The following is a 24945-nucleotide window of genomic DNA, read 5'->3' on the forward strand; positions in this document are numbered from 1 at the left end:
ACCATGGCTTAACAGGCTAATCCTCCGCCTTGCGGCGCCGGCACACCGGGTTCTAGTCCCGGTTGGGGCGCCAGATTCTATCCCGGTTGCCCCTCTTCCATGCCAGCTCTCTGCTATGGCCCGGGAAGGCAGTGGAGGATGGCCCAAGTGCTTGGGCCCTGCACCCGCATGGGAGACCAGGAGAAGCACCTGGCTCCTGGCTTCAGATCAGCGTGATGCGCCGGCCATGGCGGCCATTGGAGGGTGAACCAACGGCCAAAAGGAAGACCTTTCTCTCTGTCTCTATCAACTCTGCCTGTCAAAAAAAAAAGAAAATAAAATAAAAGAAAGGCAGAGTTATAGAGAGGCAGAGGCAGAAAAAGGTCTTCCAGCTGCGCAGATCTGAAGCCAGGAGCCAGGATCTTCTTCCGGGTCTCCCACGAGGGTGCAGGGGCCCAAGGACTTGGGCCATCTTCCACTGCTTTCCCAGGCCATAGCAGAGAGCTGGATTGGAAGTGGAGCAGCCAGGACTCGAACTAGCGCCCATAGGGGATGCCAGCATTGCAGGTCAACGGTTTTACCCGATGTGCCACAGCGCCAGCCCCGAGAGGGCACTGTTTTAACAGTTAATAGAATAATTGTCTACTGAAGAAAGATCCATGTATGCTTCTGGTATTGCAGAATCCAGTTAGGTCCTCATGGGAATGTTGGTGGTAGAGCCTTGATGTTGGAAGGCCAAGGACATGGGTGTGAAGTCTTGCCTGGACCTCTTGGCACATTCTGGGTGGCCGTCCTTCCTACGTGGCTGTAGGTTTCATCCTAAACACGGATCCTGGGTTGCAGCAGCAGCAGCTGCAGTGGGTGTGGCAGTGTAGATCCGTGCTCTGTGCCTCCAAGGTCAGCAGGGGCCTCCAGGGTCCCTGTCTGTTATCTCTGTATGTAGATTTGTTGTAAAAGAGATGAGAGTGTGTGGATTTTTTTTTTTAGCAATGAAAGCACCTTATTAAATTGAAAGCTCTCATAACCACTTCTGCTAAGTAGCTTTCAAAATTTTTAAAATTTAGTTTAGTATATTAATATTAGGTTGAATTGTTAATATTAGACATATGTTTTCCTCTCCCTTGTTGGCACTCTGTTTTGATCAGTGAGTCTCCACAAAAACATTTTTTTTTTTTTTGACAGGCAGAGTTATAGACAGTGAGAGAGACAGAGAGAAAGGTCTTCCTTCCATTGGTTCACCCCCAAATGGCCGCCATGGCCAGCGCACTGTGCCGATCCGAAGCCAAGAGCCAGGTGCCTCTTCCTGGTCTCCCATGCGGGTGCAGGGCTCAAGCACTTGGGCCATCCTCCACTGCCTTCCCGGGCCACAGCAGAGAGCTGGACTGGAAGAGGAGCAACTGGGACAGAATCCGGCACCCCAACCAGGACTAGAATCCGGGGTGCCAGCGCCACAGGCGGAGGATTAGCCTAGTGAGCTGCGGCGCCAGCCAACACAAAAACATTTTCTAAAAGCACAAGATTATGTCTTTACTAAACACTGATTCAAGGGACTCAATAAATGTTTAATAATTACTCATTAAATTGACCCTGTGTGTTTTCACATTCCTTTTCTCCCATCCCATTATATTTCTACAAAATTAGTTCCATGACACAGCTTTTGCAATCGGTATTTTACCAGGCTATGCGTAGTTGAGATTGTTTGCAAAGGCTGTTGAGTAACTGTCAGTTCTGAGAAGTTTCTGACGCATGCAGTGCTGTTACTCAAAATCAAATGGGGCAGGGATTTGCCCTAGCCATTAAGATGCTGCCTGGGAAACCCACAGCCCTTAATGGAGTGACCAGGTTCAAGTCCAAGCTGCTCTCCCAAATCCAGCTTCCTGCTGTTGCAGACTCTGGGAAGCAGTAGGTGATGGCTCAAGTAGTTGCATCTCTGCCACCCAGACTGAGTACTGAATCACAGCTATGGTGCAGCCCAGGCCCTGCTGTTGTGGGTATTTGGGGAATGAACCAGCAGATGGGAGATGTCTGTCTGTCTGTCTCTCTCTCTGTCTCTCTCAAATAAGTAAAATAAATTTTTTTTCAAAAAGTAAATTAAAGCATGATGGACAAATGGAATTTTTGTCTTATTTCCCTAGAATAACACAGAGAAACTAACTGCACATAAAATACTTAGTAGCAAACAAGCAACACAAAGCAGATTTTACCAGATCAAAGCTATACATTTCTATAAGCGTGATCCTGTAAGAATAGTTCTACTTCCTATGTAATCTAGACTGAATTCACTTCAATTTTATGTTGAAAAGATGACTATCACTAATTTATTCTTTTTGGGTTACTTAACTGTCATGCTCATTTGCTTTCATTTGTATGCTACTTTTTCTTTAAAAATTTCATAAACAACATTGTGACCATAGCTCCAGAAAAAAGGATTTCAGAAATGAAAACTCAGCCACAATGCTATAACCGCCTCCATCTCTTCATTTCCTTGCTTCCTTCCAGACCTTTTCTCCTTAAATATATGTAATTGTAGCATTTGTGTCTTTTATTCACAAAAATAGAGCTAATCAAATACCCCATCCTGGAGTGTTTTATCTAGTTAAATGACAAGGGCACCTAATTTTGTCTTTCAGGTATGTTCCTAAAGTGGAATACGATGTCCCATTTTCACTTGATTTTAAACCATGAGTGACATTCAGTGGGTCTTCATCTCTGAGTACTTTTTTAGTTGGCAGTGGTCCCTAATTCTTGATCTTTGTACATGTCTGTTTGTGTAAAAATGCTTACGTTTATGAAGTTCAGCCTTTAGTAAATACCCTCTTCTGCCCCTCCCTCCCCCCTAATTGATTTTTAAATTTTTATTTATTTGAAAGGCAAGCAGACAGAAACCTTCCATCTGCTGATTTATTCCCCCAAACGCCCAGAACAGCCCCTAGCTGGGGCCAAGTCAGAGGCCAGGAATTCAGTCTGGATCTCCCATGTGTCAGGGACCCAACTACTTTGAGCTATCACTATTGCCTTCCAGGGTGTGTACTACACATGAGCAGGAAGCTGCATTAGGAAGCAGAGCTAGGACTCAAACCCAGATACTCTGAAATGTGATGCCAGAATCCCAAGTGGCATTACAGCTGCTGGACTGAACGTTTGCTCCACAGTTAGCTTTTATATAACTTCTACATTTCACTTGTTGATTTTTTTTTTATAAGTAGAACATTTCACTACTTTATCTTCTAGGTAGAGAAATAGCTATTTCAGGGTTAACTCTTGGTAGAAAGTGATACACTTTTGATTTATGGAGTGTTGATGAGTTTTAACTTGGGGAACCTGATTGCAGTATTAGCAAAATTGGAGCTATCATCTGTAATCTTTGAATCATGCTTTGGCCTTCTGACAGGCAGTGTGGAAGACGCTGAAGGTGGGTAAAACTTTGTTTTTACCATCAGGGAGATTTCTACTCCTTTTCATTTTTAAAAAATTCTTATTTATGTTTGAATTAGGTGCTTTCAATATTGAGAACTTGCAGTTATATTTATGGGTGAATGGTGTTCAGTCAATGAGTTAGTTTTAGTCTACTGGGTTTAATATGAAACTGAATATGAATTAGTTTATAAATATTAGTCCCATCCCAGTAATGTCTCTTAAATGACTAAATGTAGAAAATTAGTCTTATATTTTTGAATAAACTCAATTTAATGACAATATTAGAGTAAGGTTAAAACCTTATTTATAAAATATCTGCGTTTTTCACAGAAAATGCCAAGCTGATAAGTTTAGGTTATTGGCAATGAAGAAAATGAAGGGAATAATACTCAGTGTTTGTAGACCATTGTACAGTGGAAGTGCAATGCATGAAGCAAAAGCAAGGCTGACTTTTAATGTTTTTCTTTAATTTTTATTTACTTACTTGAGGGATAGAGCCCCTATCCATTGGCTCATTCCCTAAATGTCTGCAACATGGCTTTTTGGTTTTGGGGGTGTTTTGTTTGTTTTTTGGTTTCATGTGAGTAGGGGCTGGGAATTCAGTCCAAGTTTACCACATGGGCAGCAGGAACCCAATTACTTGAACCATTACCACTGCCTCCCAGGGTCTGCATTAACAGGAAGCTGGACTCAGGAACTTGAACCAGGCATTCCAATGTGGGGCACAGGCATCCTGGCTGGAGGCTTTATACACTGGCCCAAACACCTGCCCCACACTTCTGAAAGTTAAATACATGTAGTTTTTATTGACTGATAACACCATACACTGTTAGAGCCCTGTTCTTCAGTTATGTCCTAGTCTGCTTGCTTAAATGACTCATTAAAGTCATGTGGAACTTTTTCATTTTTTTAAGTTGTACATTTTCATTGGAATTATAAATAGGTATTGACAATATAATATATGAACTCCTTGGAAGTAAAAATTAACCCACCACTTAAATATAATTAGTTAATATTTTGGCTTATTTGACTTGAGACCTTTTTACTGTAATGTGTGTGTATGTATCCATGCTTTATTTTATAACCTGTTTTTCTTTTCAGTATTAGAATGAGCCAACATGTGAGAGATGAGATTTTTTTTTGTCTTCTTTATTCATGCCAGTTAAAATATATATGTATAATACTTGATATGGACTTTGGTTTATTCATGTATAAAAATCAAATAAATGTAATAAATATGTGCATTTTAGTACAAATTCATACTTCAAATAGTTGGATAGAAGGTTTTTTTTCTTTGTTTTTTTTTGTTTGTTTTTGTTTTTTTGTTTTGTTTTTTGACAGAGTGGACAGTGAGAGAGACAGAGAGAAAGGTCTTCCTTTTGCCGTTGGTTCACCCTCCAGAGGCTGCCACGGCCAGCGCGCTGCGGCTGGCGCGCTGCGCTGATCCGAAGGCAGGAGCCAGGTGCTTCTTCTGGTCTCCCATGGGGTGCAGGGCCCAAGCACTTGGGCCATCCTCCACTGCACTCCCTGGCCACAGCAGAGAGCTGGCCTGGAAGAGGGGCAACCGGGAGAGAATCCGGTGCCCCGACCTGGACTAGAACCCAGTGTGCCGGCGCCGCAAGGTGGAGGATTAGCCTAGTGAGCCGCGGCACTGGCCTGGATAGACGTTTTAGTTAGAGGGGCCGGCACCATGGCGCAGCGGGTTGACACCCTAGCCTGAGGCACTGGCATCCCCTATGAGCGCCAGTACAAGACCCGGCTCCTCCTCTTCCGATCCAGCTTTCTGCTATGGCCTGGGAAAGCAGTGGGGGATAGCCCAGGTCCTTGGGCCCCTGCACCCGCGTGGGAGACCCGGCAGAAGCTCCTGGCTCCTGGCCTCGGATTGGCGCAGCTCCAGCCATTGCAGCCATTTGGAGAATGAACCATCGGATGGAAGACCTCTCTCTCTCTCTCTCTCTGCCACTCCTCCCTCTGTGTAACTGTGACTTTAAAATAAATAAATAAATCTTTAAACAAAAAAAGTTTTAGTTAGAAAAATCTAAGCACTGTTGGGAGGTTTGTTTGTTTATTTATTTATTTATTTGAAAGAGTTACAGAGAGACAGAGAAGCTGAGAGATTGATCTTCCATCTACTGGTTCATTACCCAGCAACCTTCCAGGGCTGAGCTAGGCTGAGCTAGGCCAACTCCAGGAGCTTCAGCCAGGTGGCCCCATGAGTGGCAGAAGCCCAAGTACTTGGACCATCTTTTGCTGCTTTCCCAGATGCATTAGTAGGGAGCTGGATCGGAAGTGGAGCAGCTGGGACTTTGAACCCATACCATTTGGGATGCTGTTGTTGCAAATGGCAGCTCTATGCCACAGAGCTAGCTGTGAAAATTTTTTTTTTTAGTTCTAAAAAGTTCACATCTGCTCCACATTAACTGTTGGGAATGAAAATGGAGAAGCTCATGTACATTTGATAATGTAAGAATAATGTAGGAAGCAGAATGATCATGTTTTTTTTACCTGCTTTTGGACTGTGCTAGACTATAATAAGTCCCATAAACTGGAGACCACATTGGTGTAACACCATTCTATATGTATTCCTACCATGACCCCTGGCTCTATTAGGTCCTGAAGAATCCGAGTTCAATGAAGGAAGAAAAGACAAAATAGAAGACCAAGCAATTCACCATTTTGCGAGAACTAAACTAACAAGTGCAGCCATATCTTGGAATACATTTCTGTGAACTTCTCTTTAAAACTTGTATTAAGTGAATACAAATGGCAAATCTTTTTAAACGCCCAGAACTGCTATTCCTTTGCATCCCAAATGGGCCACTGTCTGCAGCCCTCTGTAAAGGGGAATGTGTAGGCGAGGTTGAGCTTACTCAGCCCTCCTGTGACTGCTCTGCACCACACCTCTATCCACAAGTTAAAAAGAAAAAAAGTATTTTGTCCTTAGGCCTGGGAGCTGCATCACTACCTGGAGGCAGGATGGGTCCAGATCCACCTGTAACCTCCTCCCTTCTCTCTCTCTCTCTCTATCTCTCTCTCTCAGGTCGTTCTCTTCAGAATGATTCCCTGCAGAGCAGCGCTGACTTTTGCCCGGTGTCTGATCCGGAGGAAAATCGTGACTCTGGACAGTCTAGAAGAGTCCAAGCTGTGCCGCTGTCTATCCACCATGGACCTCATCGCCCTGGGGGTTGGAAGCACTCTTGGTGCCGGGGTGTATGTCCTTGCAGGGGAAGTCGCCAAAGCAGACTCCGGCCCCAGCATCGTTGTTTCCTTCCTCATTGCTGCCCTGGCGTCTGTGATGGCCGGCCTTTGCTATGCTGAGTTTGGGGCCCGAGTTCCCAAGACAGGATCTGCATATTTGTACACTTATGTTACTGTTGGAGAGCTGTGGGCCTTCATCACTGGCTGGAATCTCATCTTATCCTACGTGATCGGTATGTTTCAGAAATGAACCTCAGTTGTGTGCTCGGTGGCAGATCTGCATTCATTAGCTGCTGGGTGATCCGGCCACTTCATTCTACTCATCTCTGAATGTCTCCTTCTGAAACTGCAGAGTTCTGTGCTTCTGCTTCATTTTGGTATCTTTTAGTGGGCTTGAAAATCTGTTTGCTTTAAGTTAATAGTTCTTTATTGCAAACAAAGTTTCCATACCTTAGACTTGAGCATTTGATTGTGGTTAAATAATTGAGAAATTACTAAGACAATTCTATATGTCATTGAAATTTTCAACCTATGGAAACTAACCCATGTACCTGATAGAGTGGCAAATGATATTCTGTTCGTTGTCTGCCAGTGATCTTGTGTTTTCTGAATGTTCTGTGTCTTGGGAAGGTACTTCAAGTGTTGCGAGAGCATGGAGTGGCACCTTTGATGAACTTCTTAACAAACAGATCGGACAGTTTTTCCGAACATACTTCAAAATGAATTATACCGGTCTTGCAGAGTATCCAGACTTTTTTGCTGTGTGCCTTATATTACTTCTAGCAGGTAAGAAAACCAATTATGCTTCTCCCCATGATAAGCCAGACTAATTGTCCCAGGAAAATAGGTCCCTACTGCATTAGAGACCTGAGTTCTCAACCTCCCCAGCTCTACTCACACTTTAACCTTATGTGATAGGCGTGTTTCAAAAATAAGCCTAAATTGTGTGGAATGGTAGAAACTTTACTTCTGAACAAATGGTACCTGGCATGCACTAAAAAACAGAATGAGACATTTCATAATTCTTCATCAATTTCATAATTTCGTATTTAGAGATTTGCAGGAATGGCAGTGAAGTTCCAATATGGAGGAATGTGTAATTTATTGGTGCACGTTTATCTTGTAAATAAAACTAAGGATACTATTTATGGAATGAATTCTGTTCTTCTGTCGTGCTTTCATCAATATAATATAGACATCTGTTTGAAAAGAAAGCTTTCCAATTACTGATAGTCTTTGAAAGATACAAGCACACTTGAAACTAGAATTTTCAGTAATGGTTAGTGATTTAGGAAGGCATAGGAATAAGAGAGAAACAAGTTGTTACCCTATCATGCCACTTACTACCTTTGGAACACTGAATGATTTCCTTGCTCATCCATGAAATAGAGCTATCAGTGATATTGCAAACAACGCTCTAAGAGCTTAGTAGATAGCAAGCACTGAGATGGCAGCATTTTTTTTTTTTGTAGGCATAGGTAATCTCTTGCGGTTGCCTAATATTTGCTTTCATTATTTGAAGCTGTTCTAGCTTGATTAATATTCCTATGTACAGTCCTCCTTAAGCCCATCAAAGATTGGCTGAGAATAAAATCTATGATCACTCCAAAAAGATTGTGAAAAATAGAATTAAATGAGAAGTTGATGCAAAAAAAAAAAAAAATTGAAACCCACAAGGGAGCCTGCACTGTGGCTTAGAGGGTTAAGCCACCTCCAATGCTGGCATCACTTTTTGGTACCGGCTGCTCTGCTTCCAATACAGTTCCCTACAAATGTGCCTGGGAAAGCAGTGAAAGATGGCCCAAGTGCTTGGGCCCCAGAATCCACATAGGAGACCTGAATGAAGCTCATGGTTCCTGGCTTCAGTGTTGCCCAGCCCTGACTGTTGGGGCCATTAGGGGAGTGAACCAGTGGGTGGAAGATATCTCTCTGTCTCTCTGTCTCTCTCTGTAACTGCCTTTTAGATAAATAAATTAGATCTTAAACAAACAAACAAAAAAACATGTGTATGAGAGATCTTCAAACAGTTCATAAAAATGTGTATTAGGAAAAAAACTATTCATGAGTTTCAAAATTCAAAATAAACTTACCCTCTAATTAAGGTTTTCCATGAGCATTTGGCAATACCCTCAAAGGTTTATTACCACTTTCTACTTGACTTACCCAGGTAACCTTCCCTTCCCTTTCCCATCTAATCTTATCTCTGTTTTCTCACTTGCTTACAACAATGTGACAGAGATAGCTTTCTATTATGAAATGTTTATCTAAGAATTACATCATATAAAAATAGCTTTACCCTTTAAAAAGTCACTAATTAAGTGTGTTTTATAGAAATAGGGATAGGGTCATCAACAACATTTATAGGCCTAAAATATTTTTGCTTCCTAATATCAAGAAAATTCATACCAATTATTTTTCAATGAATGATAGATTTTCTGTTTTAGTTTCTAAACAGCCTAGCTAACATTAAATTTGTTGCATCATGTTTTATTTAGGGATGCTTTCAGCAAGCTTAAAATATCCCACTTTAATCTCTGAATGATGTGAAGCATGCAACTATGGCAGTTATAACTGTTAAATTCCATGGCAAGACCAAGAACTCGCCTACATCAGGTGTCCTGTGTTCTTTGACTGTGATCTCTCTCCATAGGCTGAGTTGCTACTTTGATCTTCAAAGATGGTAACAAGAAAGTCAAAACCCTGTACTGCAAATTTCTTATCACTGGAAATTCTTGAGTTATGAAAGGTGTAACAGAAGCTTGTGCAATATTTAGATGAGATATTCATTGGTCTCCAGTCTGTTATTAGAAGATGAGACCTTGGGCAAGAGAGCACATGTGGCATGTTGGGAAAACACTGGTGGCTTTGTTATTCTCTGAGTATATATCAGTCATTCTTCCTCTAACCAGCTGTCACAGGCATTTGAGGAGCAAACCAGCAGATGGAAGATCTCAGTCTGCCAAGTAAATACAAATGTATACATTGAAATGTTTTAAATAATTAAAAGGTATGGAAAGCTGTTTTTTAAGATTCTTTATTTGGCTGGCGCTGAACCCTATGTCCCAGCAACAAATGACAAATTTAAAAAATACAATGGAGGGGGCCAGCACTGTGGCACAGTAGATTAATCCTCCAGCTGTAGTGCCGGCATCCCATATGGGAGCTGATTCTAGACCCAGCTGTTCCTCTTCCAATCCAGCTCTCTGCTGTGGCCTGGGAAAGCAGCAGAAGATGGCCCAATAGTTTGGGTCCCTGCATCCATGTGGGAGACCTAGAAAAAGCTCCTGGCTCTTGGCCTCAGATTATCTCAGCTCCCGGCCATTGCAGCCATTTGAGGATTGAATCAGCAGATGGAAGACCTTTCGCTCTGTCTCTCCCTCTCTGTCTATAACTCTGCCTCTCAAATAAATAAATCTTTTAAAAAAGATCTCAAAATGTTGATTTCTCTCATATGCATTATATTTTTTGTACTCTGTATGTTAGTTACCACAAATCAGGGGAAATATATGATATTTATCTTTTGAGGACTGGCTCTTTTCATTGAGTATAATGGTTTCCAGTTGTATTCATTTTGTTGCAGAAGATAGGATTTCATTCTTTTTTATGACTGAGTAGTATTCCAGGGTCTATTTTTCTTTCTCTAGTCATCAATTGATGGACATCTGGGTTGATTCTGTATTTTAGCTATTGTGAATTGAGCTGAGGTAAACTTGGGGGTACAGATAACTCTTTCATATGCTGATTTTATTTTGCTTGGGTAAATTCCTAGTAGTGGTATGGCTGGGTCATATGGTAGGCCTATTTTTAGATTTCTGAGGAATCTTCATCTGTCTTCAACAATGGTTTTACTAGTTTACATTCCTACCAACAGTGGATTAGGGTACCTTTCTGCCCACATGCTCACCAGCATGTTGTGTTTTTTTTTTATTTTTGGATGATAACCATTCTAACTGGGATGAGGTGAAACCACGCTGTGATTTTTGTTTGCATTTCTCTGATGTCTAGTGATCTTGAGCATCTTTTCACGTGTCTGTGGGCCATTTGTTTTTCAACTTCTGAGAAATGCCTGTTCGTATCCTTAGCCCATTTCCTAATTGAATTGTGTGGTTGGTTGTTTTTGAATTTCTTGAGCTCTTTATAGATTCTGGATATTAATCCATTATCAGTTGCATAGTTTGCAGATGTTTTCTCCGATTCTGTGGTTGCTGCCTCATCTTGTTGAGTGTTTCCTTTACAGTGAAGAAGTTTTTAGCTTGATGTAATCCCATTTGTCTGTTTTGGCTTTGATTGCCTGTGCTTCTGGGGTCTTTTTCAAGAAGTTTTTTTGTCTCTGCCAGTGTCTTGCAGAGTTTCCCCAATGTTCTTTTCTAGTGGTTTGATGATATCAGGTCATAGATTTAGATTCTTGATACATTTTCAGTTGATATTTGTGTAAGGTGTAAGGTAAGGTTCTTGTTTCATGCTTCTGCATGCATAGATCCAATTTTTCCCAGCATCATTTGTTGAAGAGACAGTCCTTTCTCCGGGATTGATTTTAGCTTGTTTGTCAAAAATTAGTTGGTGTAGATGTGTAGATTAATTTCTGGGGTTTCTATTCTATTCCATTGGTCTACATGTCTATTTTTGTGCCAGTACCAGTCTGTTTTAGTTATAGTAGCCCTATAGTATGTATTAAAGCGTGATTATGTCAGTGCTGCTTATGATTGTAAAAAGCCAACAGTGATATCAGTGCCTATAAAAGAAGGCATTAAAGTATGGTACCTCAGTGGATTAAAAGACTATGCAGCTATTAATAAAGTTATGTGGAAATTGTGTGTGTATATGTATTGTTTGTGAGTGTGTGTGTGTGTGTGTGTCTGTGAGAAATTCTGGGGGGAAGCCCACAGTTCATCTTTATTGTATTCATGCTTTTCTGTATCCTCAAATTACTTTAGTAGAAAAATTGATTTTATAATCAGAATGTAAATATATAGTAAAATGAGAATCAGTTTAACAAAGTGCTTGTTAGCATGAACATTGAATAATGCTTTCCTGTGCACGTATATCCAGTAATTACCTGGCAGAGATAATGACTGAGCTTTTACTTTTTAAAACTGTATACCCAGTGGCCTGCGCTGTGGTGTAGCGGGTAAAGCCGCTGCCTGCAGTGCCAGCATCCCATATGGGCACCGGTTCTAGTCCTGGCTGCTCCACTTCTGATCCGACTCTCTGCTATGGCTTGAGAAAGCAGTAGAAGATGGTCCAAGTGCTTGAGCCTTTGCACCCACGTGGGAGACCCGGAAGAAGCTCCTGGCTCCTGGCTTTGAATTGGCACAGCTCTGGCTGGTGCAGCCATCTGGGGAGTGAACGCAGCAGATGGAAGACCCCTCTTTCTTTCTCTCTCTGCCTCTCCTTCTCTCTCTGTTTAACTTGACTTTCAAATAATAAATGAATAAATCTTTCAAAAAAAAGTTTATAACCAATAACCTTGAACTGGCTTTTCTAGAACAGCCTTTCATTAAAATTACGTGTTACTTTACATCTCTCTACCATTGGTAATAATAGCCAAAATTACCAGATTCATATGCTTCTTAGCAGAAGGCATAGACTGCCATCTGAGGTTGACCTAGTTCTGTGCAGCAGCCCTTGTTTCACAGTCAGATGACAGATGGCTACAAACTAGCAATGGAAATGGGTAAATGGGAGTTAAATACAACAGGACTTTAAAAGGTCATGAAAAATGAAATTAAAAGATGTTTGTTTTAGCACCAAAAAAGTTGAAATCCATGAATAGCTTTTTCATAATGCTTTTATTTTTCATAGACTTTTTGAGGTCATCTTATATAGAAATGATGGTGAAATGATACCACAGATCTTATATTTGCCACAAAATGTCATGGCCTTTACTAAAATTTTAGGTAAACACTGAAATGCTTTCTTTTTTCCTATAGGACTTTTATCTTTTGGAGTAAAGGAATCTGCTTGGGTGAACAAATTCTTCACAGCCGTGAACATCCTGGTCCTTCTCTTTGTGATGGTTGCTGGCTTTGTGAAAGGAAGTGTGGCTAACTGGAGGATTAGCGAAGAGTTTCTCAAAAATGTATCAGCAAGTGCCAGGTACAGTACTTGGCTGTCTCTGTGTCTCTATCTCCCTGCCTTTCAAATAAATAGAAATAAATAAATAACATTTTTAAAAGTGGGTAGGCATTTGGCACAGCAGTTAAGCTGCTTCTTGACATGCCATGTTCAAGTGCCAGTTCAAGTCCAGGCTCCTGTGCCTCAAATCCAGCTTCTTGCTAATGCACACCCTGGGAAGCAGCCGGAGATGCCTCAAGTCCTTGGGCCCCTGACACCCAGGTGGAGACCCAGATTGAGTTCCAGATTCCTGCCCTTATCCTGACCTAACCTCAGCTGGTGGAGGCATCTGTGGAGTGAACCGGTGGATGGAAGATCTGTTTCTTTGTTTCTCTCTCTCTCTCAGACTTTCAAACAAATTCGAAATACAATTTTTTTGAAGATTGAGTTTTTCCCTTCTTTTTTATAATGTTACATTTTAAAGAGGGCATGGGTGACAGCTTTCCTCTGAACAATAGCTGTCAAACTTTCTGCTCCCAAGCCCTGTCTGAGGGGGCTGCTGTATTGTAAGACTTCATTCCTGGCTCCCCCAAACCATACTCACAGTTGAGCAGCTATGTGAGGCCATGGCTGCTGTTCCCAACCTCAAGCTCTGCTCCCAGTTTTGGGGAGAGAGCAGGGGCTGGATCCTAACTGTTCACTGGAATGAACTTCCTCTATTCCCCAGTGGTTTGCCACCTCTAAGTGATGAGCATTCTGAAGTCACATATCCTTATGTTCATCCTGTGGGGCCACCGTTCAGTTCATTGCATTCTTTCAGCCTTGTAGTAATTTCCAGGCCTTGTTTTTTGGAGAATGTTGTTAGTTGCATAAGCAGAACTAAGATTACAGGAAGTTTCCATTACATAGATTGAGTTACATCTAAATGTTTCTCTTTATATTGTTTATACTCATTCTGATGAGAGAGAAAGTTGGCATCCCCTGACTTTTTATACCATTTTTAACATAAAATATTCAACTTCCATAATATTCATGAAGCCTAGAGAGTTTGGCTTTACTTTTTCAAATGTCTCCATGGTGAATTGGAAGGACTTACACCATGCCTTACTTTCTGCTTTGGAATCCATATATTGTTATAGGGAAAACATCCACAGGAAGAGAAAGTTTCCTGTAATTATCGCAAAGCATGGCCTACTTTAGTCTCTGTTTTTGAAATCTTGCCTGACTGGGGTTCCTCCCAGTGTGGGACTGGCCCTTCTGCAAGTGCTGTGGGTGCAAGGTGACATTGTCAGGGGCTCCACCAGTCTGTAGGACAGAATGAGAGAAAAAGGTTTTCGCTTTAGTTTTATGAACATCACCTCCAATGAGCTGATGAAAACAGCAGCCTTCCAAGGATGGGGTTTTACATAAGTCCCCAGAAGGAACAGTTTCCCATGAAAATGACTTTCCAATGCATTTGTTCTCTTCCTTAGAGAGCCACCTTCTGAAAATGGCACAAGTCTCTATGGGGCTGGTGGCTTTATGCCTTACGGCTTTGCAGGAACCTTGGCTGGTGCTGCAACTTGCTTTTATGCCTTTGTGGGATTTGATTGCATCGCAACAACTGGTAAGAGCAGTATCTTGACACAAGGATGTGGAAAAAGGTGTTCCTCCTACCATATGAGTAGTCTTGTATTGCAGTAGGGAGTCCAGTGAATAGGAGAGGGATTTAGGGTAAGAAGATCATTTGTTCCAGAACCAATTGTGCTGTATATGAGCAAAAGGAACCTTAATGAAACTCCCTCAGCCTTGCTTTCTGTATCAGTAAAATTGAGAGAGCAGTACTTACCTGTCAGATACGATGAAGATGACCTAAAATAGGACATATGAACAATACTTTGCAAGCTGCTGAATACTTAGTGTTAGTCATAAGTGCCTCTTGTGGCCTTCTATCTGGAAGTACCATCAAAATATGTAATAACTGATGATCATCTTCAAAGTTGTCTCTACTTTCATTAAACAAAATATATTGTGATAGTTCTTTCCTCTTTATGCCACGCAGGAAACAGTCATGCCAAAATGAGTGCTTCCTCTGTGTTCCTGTCCTTGCAAGGCCCTCTAATTGACTTTAAATGCCAAATTTTATTAGAAGAATAAAAAACATACTTTTTTTAATTGAAGCTAGAGTTTCTTATAAATAGATGAAATAAACTTACCTGAAGCCTATTTAAGGGTCTATAGAGAACCTTAATAGAGATTTAGCCTCTGTGGATGAATTGTTTTCCCAAAACACTTGATAGTGATGTTCTGTCATTTTTATCCGATTGGTTTTCTTCTTCTGGAAACAGGGAAATGCCTTGCATAGCTTCTCTTCTCCCTCTGTGAATTGAATTTTTATGTAATGGCAAAGCACCTTCAAGAAGAGAAGAAATTTCTCATAAAATGGTTGATCAAGATAAGAAAACAGAAGGGACAAAACCAGAGTAGATTTACAGTGGAAGAAAGGAAGAATCTGATACAAATTAAGTTCTTTGCCTGTTAATGTCTTACTAAACATGCACATTGTTTATTATATTTCCCTAGGTGAGGAAGTGCGGAATCCCCAGAAAGCTATTCCCATTGGAATTGTGACTTCTCTGCTTGTCTGTTTTATGGCCTATTTTGGGGTCTCTGCAGCCTTGACCCTCATGATGCCATACTACCTCCTGGATGAAAAAAGCCCCCTTCCCGTGGCATTTGAGTATGTTGGATGGGGCCCTGCCAAATACATCGTTGCTGCAGGCTCCCTCTGTGCGTTGTCAACAAGGTACATGGCTTGGCCTTTGCAGCAGCAGCTATTTGAGGTCCTTCTCAGTTTGATCGCTGTCTAAAAAGTTGCTTTTGTGTGCTTTAAAAATATCCTACCTTGAGGGACATATTATGCAACTATGTGTTCACTGAATAATTTGCCCGGGATTGCATATACATATCCTAAATCATGAAGAACTGCCCCTCCCCCACATTCAGAGACCATTTTTCCAAGATGGTGATGGGCCAGGCTTCAGTAGGAATGCTTATAGCACTTGTACACACAGACTCACATACGCACACACACACACACAGATCCCCACACATATGTACGTCACACCTACACATATATGGAGGTTTTATAAAACCCAAGATGCTTCTTCTAGTATGTTTCTCTGCTGACTTTGGTGTTTCTTTTAGCACTACAGACAACATGAGATTATGGACGCAGATCAACATTTCTTGCTCTGTTTTTAAGTGATTGAGTCTGTGTGAGAAGCAGCTATGTGCACTGTCCTGTTTAAATACCATGTGCTTTTAATTGTGGAACACTGACAGTTCCCTCTTAGCACCAAGCTGAGTGACTTGGTCTGGAAACAGAAATGATCATTCTCAAGTTAATGGTGGAAATTCTTAAAATATGTATGTGAAGAGAAAAAGTAGTTGATGTTCAAGGGTCTAGATCTTCAGTAGCTGCTTGTTTTAATAATTATGCTTGTTTCTCAGATTTTTTGAGCTATTCATTTTTCAAATTCACATAAGATCATAAGAAATATATTTTATTCTACTTTTGTATCATACTAAATGTTGACTGTTCTCATAAAGAGAAATTAATCTTTTTATGTGATCTCTAATTTTTAAAGTGAAAATAATTGTCTAATAGTTTGAAATTAGAAAGCTAAATTTTAAAATTAATTCAAGCTAGCTTTGTTTTGCCGTCAAATCCCTTATAATAATAAGTGGCAATTAGAAATTGCCCTTTTTGTTTCTCAGTCATCGGCCAGTGCTGAAATTTATTTTGAATCACTTCAGATAGTTGCAAAGTGTAGAGTGTGGAAGAGTACCACAGCACAGTGGTCCAGGAAGGGGCAGAGATTCAGGTCTGTCCAGGCTCACCCCAGATGTGTGAAGAGATAAAATGACTTTTTTAGATAAAGTACTTGTTTTCTTTTTGATAATCACTTTTTACATTTAATTCATGTATGGAATAGTGCAGTCAGTACAAGTAATTCAAAACACGAAGCAAAAATTGTCCTGTTAAACTTCACTGTTACTAACTTTTTAATTATGGCTACTTCTGTGTACTAAATTTATAATTTTTTTATCTTTCTTTACTTTGATTGTCTTTATCATGCCAGGAATTATTACTAATTTGATAAAGATTGGGTTATATGGGAAAAAATAATGGTAAATACAAAATTCATAGTTACTGAGTAAATGAGTTAACTGTCATTATGAAATAAATTTACTTAATTTCTTTAATTACCTATCAATTTAGGAATTTTATTTTCTCCGTTATTGCCACTGAAATTGTCTTAGTGGTATTTTGCAAAACCTTAATTATTTGGTTGAAATTCAGTAATAATCATGGGTACACACAAATTACTTCTGATACTGTGATACTAATTTTTCTTGGTAGATATCTGCAACAGAATAATGAATAGCACAGTGGTCAAAGTGACAGATATTTCTAAATGCCCAATCCTGGTGCATTTTAAAATAATATGACTTTGTATTCAAAGCTACTGTGCTGAGTTTTATACAGTTCAGTTCTGGGATGTAATCTTGCATGAATTTGTCTGCTCTACTGCATGTCTTTGCTTTTTATTCAGTCTTCTTGGATCCATTTTCCCAATGCCTCGTGTAATCTATGCTATGGCGGAGGATGGGTTGCTTTTCAAATGTCTAGCTCAAATCAATTCCAAAACGAAGACACCAATCATTGCTACTTTATCATCGGGTGCAGTGGCAGGTGAGAGTGAGTTGATTTTATTAAGAAAAGGGGGATCTTTTCTCATCAAGGACTCTAGGAAAAAAAATAAAGAAAAAGAAACTTAGGTAGTTTTCTCTTCGGCTTTAAGTGATGCTCAATCACTATTTTGTCAATGTTTTCTATTTTGAATTATTTGGTTCTGCACTATGGTATGTCCAGTCTTTACCTGTGTATGCTTTTTTAGAATAATATTTTGGGTTATTCACATGGATTATGAATTTTTCTGTTCTAGTCTTCTGGGCTCTATGTTTCCTTTACCTCGAATTCTGTTTGCCATGGCCCGGGATGGTTTACTGTTTAGATTTCTTGCCAGAGTGAGTAAGAGGCAGTCACCAGTTGCTGCCACATTGACTGCTGGGGTCATTTCTGGTAAGCTTTATACACATAGGCTTCTTCAGCATTGGTCTGGAATATTTTATGCACATGCATGAACTTACTAAGAGGGTCTGCATGCTGTGCATGTAAGTTAAGAACAAATTCACTGATAAATTTGTGTATGAATATTGGGATTAACACCTGAAAATTGTGGTGGTGGTGATGTTCTGAAATTCATTGTTAATTGACTCTTTGGGATTTTTTTTTAACGATTTTGTTATTTTAACCTTTTGGGCCTTTAATAGATGTGCAAAGATTATAATGGTATTGCACTATAGATCACCTATTACATTTCCAATCGATGAATGAATTGATGAATAAAAATTCTTCTGGGACACATAAAAATTTAATTGATGAATAAGCCATTCCTGAAATGTTCATTTAAAAGTAATTACATATGTTGTTTTTCACTTGTGATGTAAGTTGAATATTGATGAAGTGCCATTGGGCTTTTGAAAAGCAAAACTTTGTTATTCTTAATTAAGTATAATAAATGTCAAAGATAATTTATCCTTGACCCTTGTATCACTGCCCTCCAGATCAACTAAGAGGTGCTAACATACACATCCTTTCAACCCCACTAGAAGTCTGTTTTTCCTTGCAGAGGTTTCAGGACTTCAGTTATGGTCAGAAAGTCGAGACTGCCTATGTTATGGCATGTCTTAATATAAAATGCCTTGGCCTAGGTTATTTCATGCAGAAGTTTTCAGAGATTCTGTAGGTTGAAAGAATGACTCTAAAAGTACTATAATAGAGAGCAACAGGTAGACTTTCACAAAGTTTATGTATAAAACAATAAATAAATTGTGGCAATAGAAATACAACTCAAAGTGATAATTTAGTTGAGGCTTCCTTTTGTTGGAAATTAAAGAATGGTCATGCTTTCATTATGTATGAAATGGAGTTTTTTTCAAGGTCAGAAAGTATTGGCCTCAACAGTTTCACTTTGTAAACATTTTGTAGTACTGGCACTTACAGGGAAAGTAACTTATTTTATCAGGCTTAAATTTCTACTGCAATACAATGAAGAAAAAGTTCATTTTATTATTAAACAGTACATTCTGGTATTGAAAACAGTTCATAAAGACTTCTTGTCAAAGGATCACATATTTTATTTAGTGCAGTGAAAAACTTGCTATTTTATCCAGTTAAAAACTTCAACAAAATACTGTATTTTATCATTCTTCCCCATTTAGGATGATAATTATAATTGAACCCTTTTTAAAATGTTCTGAAATGCTTTTATTGTTTTGTACTTTCACACCTTACTTGACTTGTTTTTAAACTTCAGAGAGGATCTATGGATAGTTAATTGTTTTCTTCTCTTTTGGCTGCCATATTTGGCTATCTGTGATTTTTTTTAAGATTTATTTTATTTATTTGAAAGACAGAGTTACAGAGAGAGGTAGAGACAGAGAGAGAGGTCTTCCATCTGCTGGTTCACTCCCCAGATGGCCACAATGGCAGGAGCTGCGCCGATCCAAAGCCAGGAGCCAGGAACTTCTTCCGGGTCTCCCATGTGGGTGCAGGGGCCCAAGGACTCGGGCCATCCTCTACTGCTTTCCCAGGCCATAGCAGAGAGCTGGATCGGAAGAAGAGCAGCCGGGACTAGAACCGGAGCCCATATGGGATGCCTGTTCTTCAGGCCAGAACTTTAACCTGCTGTGCCACAGCACCGGCCCCCGGCTATCTGTGATCTTAAAAACACTGAAATTTTAATAATCTTAATGTATACATACTTGCATACTAGCAATGAAGGATTTTCAAAGTAAGGCAGGCAGTACACTTAAAGTAACAATGGGATATTGTAGAAGGAGCATGGGGATGTGTTTTAGGTAGGAATCTGTCTCTACCTAGTAATTATAGCTTTCCCACATTAACCTGTTTATAATATGGTGAAGATAATCGTGCTAGGTCAAACCATGTAAACAGCTGAGGTTAGGGGGTCAAAAATAGTGAAATGTTGACTGTTTTTTATGGCTAATCCTAACTAATAGCCCCTGTCCCATGGACTTGAAGAAATGAGATCGTAGACATACCAAGTTTGCAAAGAGGAATGGAACATCACAAGTGGAATGTGGTATTATTTGCTTCCTATAATAGGGATAACTGCATGCTAAATTTGAGGTAATATCATCACTTTTTTCTTGAGATGGTCCTTTTAGGAGAAAACAATTTCTAGGTATAAACTCACTAGTCAGTTATATAAAATATGTCTTGCCTCTGAACATCATTAGGATTTGGAGTACAGGACCATACATTGATCTCTATTCAATCTACCTGAAGTTTGTAGTTTGAGTCAGAGTAGAATTTAGCCTATTAAAAACAGATTTCAATTTTGTTAAATAATTTTGAGTTGTGAATGATATACTTTAAAATACACATGGAAAGTAGGAAGGATTATGTAACATCTATAATGAAACTGTTTTCTGTTTAAATTTTTTATGGTCTTAAAAAAGGACCTAGTCAGTATATCCAGCATTGTTCTTAAGCATCAAAGGTCATTTGTCTCTCATTTAATATTTTCACTCTTTGTCAGGCCAACTATTTTTTAAGTAATCAAAGTATTTTGTGCAAAGTGTTTTGTACTTTGTAGGGAGTGGAAGAGTTTTGAAGTCTCACTGCCAGTTTTTAGAACCTAAAGAACATCTTCTGAACCATGAGATACATATTTTCTGTCCTGTGTTTGACTTACTGTCATTGGTATTAAAGAGAAAAGTGTCAGTCACTTGTCCATGATGTGAAAGTACTGACCACACTGAATTCCATCAGAGGCTGTTGGCTTCACCTTTCATTTCTCCCTGCAGCTGTGATGGCGTTTCTTTTTGACCTGAAGGCTCTTGTGGACATGATGTCCATTGGCACACTAATGGCCTACTCTCTGGTCGCAGCCTGTGTGCTCATACTCAGGTGAGTTGCAGCTGGTTCAGAAGGGTATGTGCTGAGTGGGACCTAGGGAGTAAAGGAAATGGACTCAACGCCTCTGCCTCCAAGGAGCCAACAGTCTTACCCAGACGCTACGACCATAAAACATTAGTATAAAACCTAAGAAGGAAAATTGGTCACTAGAAAAAGTACAGTGTGACCCAATCTGTATGAAAAGCGTTTCTCATCATGTACTTGTATAAAGACACTGAAAAATACTATACTTTTTGTCTCAGTGATGCAACTGCTAAGATTTTACACCAAATATTTTATCAGAGAGGCACACACAACAGATTGATGATTTCATGAAAAAGCCAGCTGACTTTTGAATGGAAAAATGGAGCTAACCTTAATCTCAGTAGGACAATTAAACAAATAAGGGAACATTTATTCAGTGGACTCTTCTTTAGCAAATAAAATGGCATTTAATTGTATGAAGAAATACGTGAGTTTCAGAATATAATACAATATAGCATCTAAACTTATGTACAAAATATACATGAAAAGTCATACATACACATATATAGCCAGATGAATTGCATCCAAGTGCTGCTATGGGCAATGCTATTTTGGATGATTTTCACCTTCTCTATACTTTTGTATATTCTCATTATATTTCCTTATATGGAGGGGAAATATTATTTTCAAAAGTAAGTAAAAGCTGCTGAAAAGGAGAAGAGGCACATTGGGAAGACTGGGGCAGAACTAGCAGGCTGATAGTGTTGACGCAGACTATAGAGGAAGAGAATGAAAGAACGCAGGGAAACAGTGTGCATGGAGTGGAGAGTCGCAGAATGGCTGGATGCGCTTGTGTAGGAAGAACTAGCTGAGCAGTGTAGGAAAGTTTCCGGAGATGGGGCCAGAGAGTCAGACAGATCTCTGAAGGCCAAACTGAAGAGAGGATATTGTTCTGTAGCTGATATTTAACCAGAGTTTCCTTGCTGTTTCTGTGAATTGTGTTTATTTTAAACATAGATGATTTCTGAATAATCACCCTGTTTAAAAGTTAACTTCCTATTGCATGTAACCTATAACTTTCTAAGAAAGTTGACTACCAGAGGAAATTCAGAGTTGCTGCAGATACCTAACTGGAAAGGCTTACTGGTTCAGCAAAACGTGGATCGAGTCACGAACATGTCTTTTGGAGAATAACGATGCATCCTTATTTGGGGATAGGTACCAGCCTGGCTTATGTTACGAGCAGCCCAAATACTCTCCTGAGAACGAAGGTCTGGGATCATGTGCCAGCGCAGCCTCAAAAAGCGAGTCTCAGGTCACCATGCTGCAAAGACACGGCTTCAGCCTGCGGACTCTCTACAGTCCCTCTGCTCTGCCCACGCGACAGTCCGCATCTCTCGTGAGCTTTCTGGTTGGATTCCTGGGTGAGTCTTCCCTGGATACATTGTAAATACCCAGCAGTATGAGATGGAAAAAAGGACACTAGGTCTCACATTGCCCTAGGATGTGGTAACAATCAACCTGAGCCCTGAAATACCCACCTAAAGAGTCCCTAATATTTGAAATCACCTTTACCTTAGCAAGATAAAGTCATCACATTTTAATAATTGAAGAAAGGAAATTCCCTAATGTGAGTGTGCCAGATATACAGCCTGGCACATTTCACTCGTGTTTGGATGCCGTGTTTGTGAAAGCATCAGGCCACATACACCTGCCCATAATGGAGCCAGAACCCAAATGGGATGGGAAGACAATATAGGAAGTCCTTGTTTGTTCACCCATATGTATGTAATCATTCGTATTTTCAGCAGCATTTTCTCTATTTTTTTAATTCAATTTTATTTATTTAAGAGGCTGAGAGATAGAAATCTTCCCTCCACTGATTTACTCTCCAGATACCCACAACAGCCCAGATTGGGCCAAACAGAAGCCAGGAGCAAGGCCCTCCATTTGACTCTCCTGTGTAGGTAGCAGGAACACAAGCACTTGAGCCAACATCTGCCACCTCCCTGGATGCATGTTAGCTAGGATGGGGACTGAACCCAGGCATGCTCATATAGGATGCAGGCATCCCAAACAGTATCTTAATGACCAGGCCAAATGCCTGCTCTCAGTGCAAGTTTTTGAAAATCATCTATGTGCCAGGCACTCCACTTAGCATCTGGGCTATGAGGAGAGATGGAGCTCAAACACAGGACTTTGTGGCTCAGGATAATTGGGCCTGGGGAGTACATTTTCTCTGACAGCACATGGGACAGGTCCTAATGCAGGCTAGATGTCATTCTCTAAAACAGCAAAGGTGCAACTCATGTAATGTTATTTGTTTACATTAATACTCCATGTTGACAACTGCTCCAAGTAGACACACTTGCCATTTCTCACTTGCAAGAGGGGAGCTGCCAACCCCTGGCAACATCCCACACACCCTGTAATGCTGTCTGAGAGTAGCAAATGCAAACAGAGGAGGCATATGGCAGACAAAGCAAGGTGGTCGCTACCCAGAGAGGAAGTCAGCTTCTAGATGGAGGTGGTGATGCATCAACAAGCAGTATCTCAAATCAATGAAGTCATTCACATCTCTCCACAATGAAAAAGAAGAAAGGACAAGTAAAGACCCTATGTTTATCGAAGTAGGGACATAAAGAATTTGATGTTATGTTGAAATAGACTTTAAAATATTTTAAAACTGATTTGAAAGACATGCCTGGTATGCAGGGATGGTTCAACATTTGCAAATCAATCAATGTGATACACCACATTAACAAACTGCAGAAGAAAAACCATATGATTATCTCAATAAATAATGGCAGAGAAAGCATTTGATAAAATCTTAAAGAAGGAAATAGAAGAAGATACCAAAAAATGGAAAAATCTTCCATGCTCATGGATTGGAAGAATCAATATCATCAGAATGTCCATTCTCCCAAAAGCAATTTATAGATTCAGTGCGATACCAATCAAAATACCAAAGACATTCTTCTCAGATCTGGAAACAATGATGCTGAAATTCATATGGAGGCACAGGAGACCTCCAATAGCTAAGGCAATCTTGTACAACAGAAACAAAGCCAGAGGCATCATAATACCAGATTTGAAGACATACTACAGGGAAGTTGTAATCAAAACAGCATGGTACTGGTACAGAAACAGAAGGATAGGCTGGCACCGCTGCTCAATAGGCTAATCCTCCACCTGCGGCACTGGCACACCAGGTTCTAGTCCCAGTCGGGGCACCGGATTCTGTCCCGGTTGCCCCTCTTCCAGGCCAGCTCTCTGCTGTGGCCCGGGAGTGCAGTGGAGGATGGTCCAAGTGCTTGGGCCCTGCAACCCATGGGAGACCAGCGTAAGCACCTGGCTCCTGGCTTCGGATCAGCTCAGTGTGCCGGCCGCAGCGCGCTGGCCGCGGCGGCCATTGGAGGGTGAACCAACGGCAAAGGAAGACATTTCTCTCTGTCTCTCTCTCTCTCTCACTGTCCACTCTGCCTGTCAAAAAAAAAAAAAAAAAGGAAACAGATGGATAGACCAATGGAACAGAATAGAAACACCAGAAATCAATCCAAACATCTACAGCCAACTTATATTTGATCAAGGATCCAAAACCAATTCCTGGAGTAAGGACAGTTTATTCAATAAATGGTGCTGGGGAAATTGGATTTACACATGCAGAAGCATGAAGCAAGACCCCTACCTTTCACCTTACACAAAAATCCACTCAACATGGATTAAAGGCCTAAATCTACGACCTGACACCATCAAATTATTAGAGAACATTGGAGAAACCCTGCAAAATGTAGGTACCAGCAAAGACTTCTTGGAAAAGACCCCAGAAGCACAGGCAGTCAAAGCCAAAATTAACATTTGGGATTGCATCAAATTGAGAAGTTTCTGTACTGCAAAAGAAACAGGAAAGTGGCTGACGCCGTGGCTTAACAGGCTAATCCTCCGCCTTCTGGCGCTGGCACACCGGGTTCTAGTCCCGGTCGGGGCGCCGGATTCTATCCCAGTTGCCCCTCTTCCAGGTCAGCTCTCTGCTGTGGCCTGGGAAGGCAGTGGAGGATGGCCCAAGTGCTTGGGCCCTGAACCCCATGGGAGACCAGGAGAAGCACCTGGCTCCTGCCTTCGGATCAGCATGATATGCCGGCCACAGCGGCCATTGGAGGGTGAATCAACGGCAAAAAGGAAGACCTTTCTCTCTGTCTCTCTCTCTCACTATCCACTCTGCCTGTCAAAAAAAAAAAAAAAAAAGAAAAAGAAAAAGAAACAGGAAAGTGAAGAAGCAA

The 24945-nt window shown here is 40.5% G+C and overlaps 1 protein-coding gene across 5 annotated transcripts in view; it reads left to right on the plus strand.

The window, feature by feature from the left end:
• The window catches only part of SLC7A2 (solute carrier family 7 member 2), a 79365-nt gene that overhangs the window by 44224 nt on the left and 10196 nt on the right, over positions 1 to 24945 (plus strand). For 3 of the 5 annotated variants that reach the window (XM_062213571.1, XM_062213573.1, XM_062213572.1), the window contains exons 2-9: positions 6437 to 6827; positions 7225 to 7380; positions 12525 to 12690; positions 14121 to 14254; positions 15211 to 15433; positions 17247 to 17386; positions 20590 to 20692; positions 21884 to 22089. In XM_062213571.1, the coding sequence (XP_062069555.1) occupies positions 6452 to 6827; positions 7225 to 7380; positions 12525 to 12690; positions 14121 to 14254; positions 15211 to 15433; positions 17247 to 17386; positions 20590 to 20692; positions 21884 to 22089 (1504 nt within the window). In that variant the 5' untranslated portion in view covers positions 6437 to 6451. Of the gene's footprint in view, positions 1 to 3178; positions 3392 to 6436; positions 6828 to 7224; positions 7381 to 12524; positions 12691 to 14120; positions 14255 to 15210; positions 15434 to 17246; positions 17387 to 17639; positions 17777 to 20589; positions 20693 to 21883; positions 22090 to 24945 lie in introns of those variants that run through there. The other 2 variants (XM_062213574.1, XM_062213576.1) reach the window with 2 other exon arrangements.

This window comes from Lepus europaeus, chromosome 16 (genome assembly GCF_033115175.1).
Source record: "Lepus europaeus isolate LE1 chromosome 16, mLepTim1.pri, whole genome shotgun sequence".
NCBI lineage: Eukaryota > Metazoa > Chordata > Mammalia > Lagomorpha > Leporidae > Lepus > Lepus europaeus.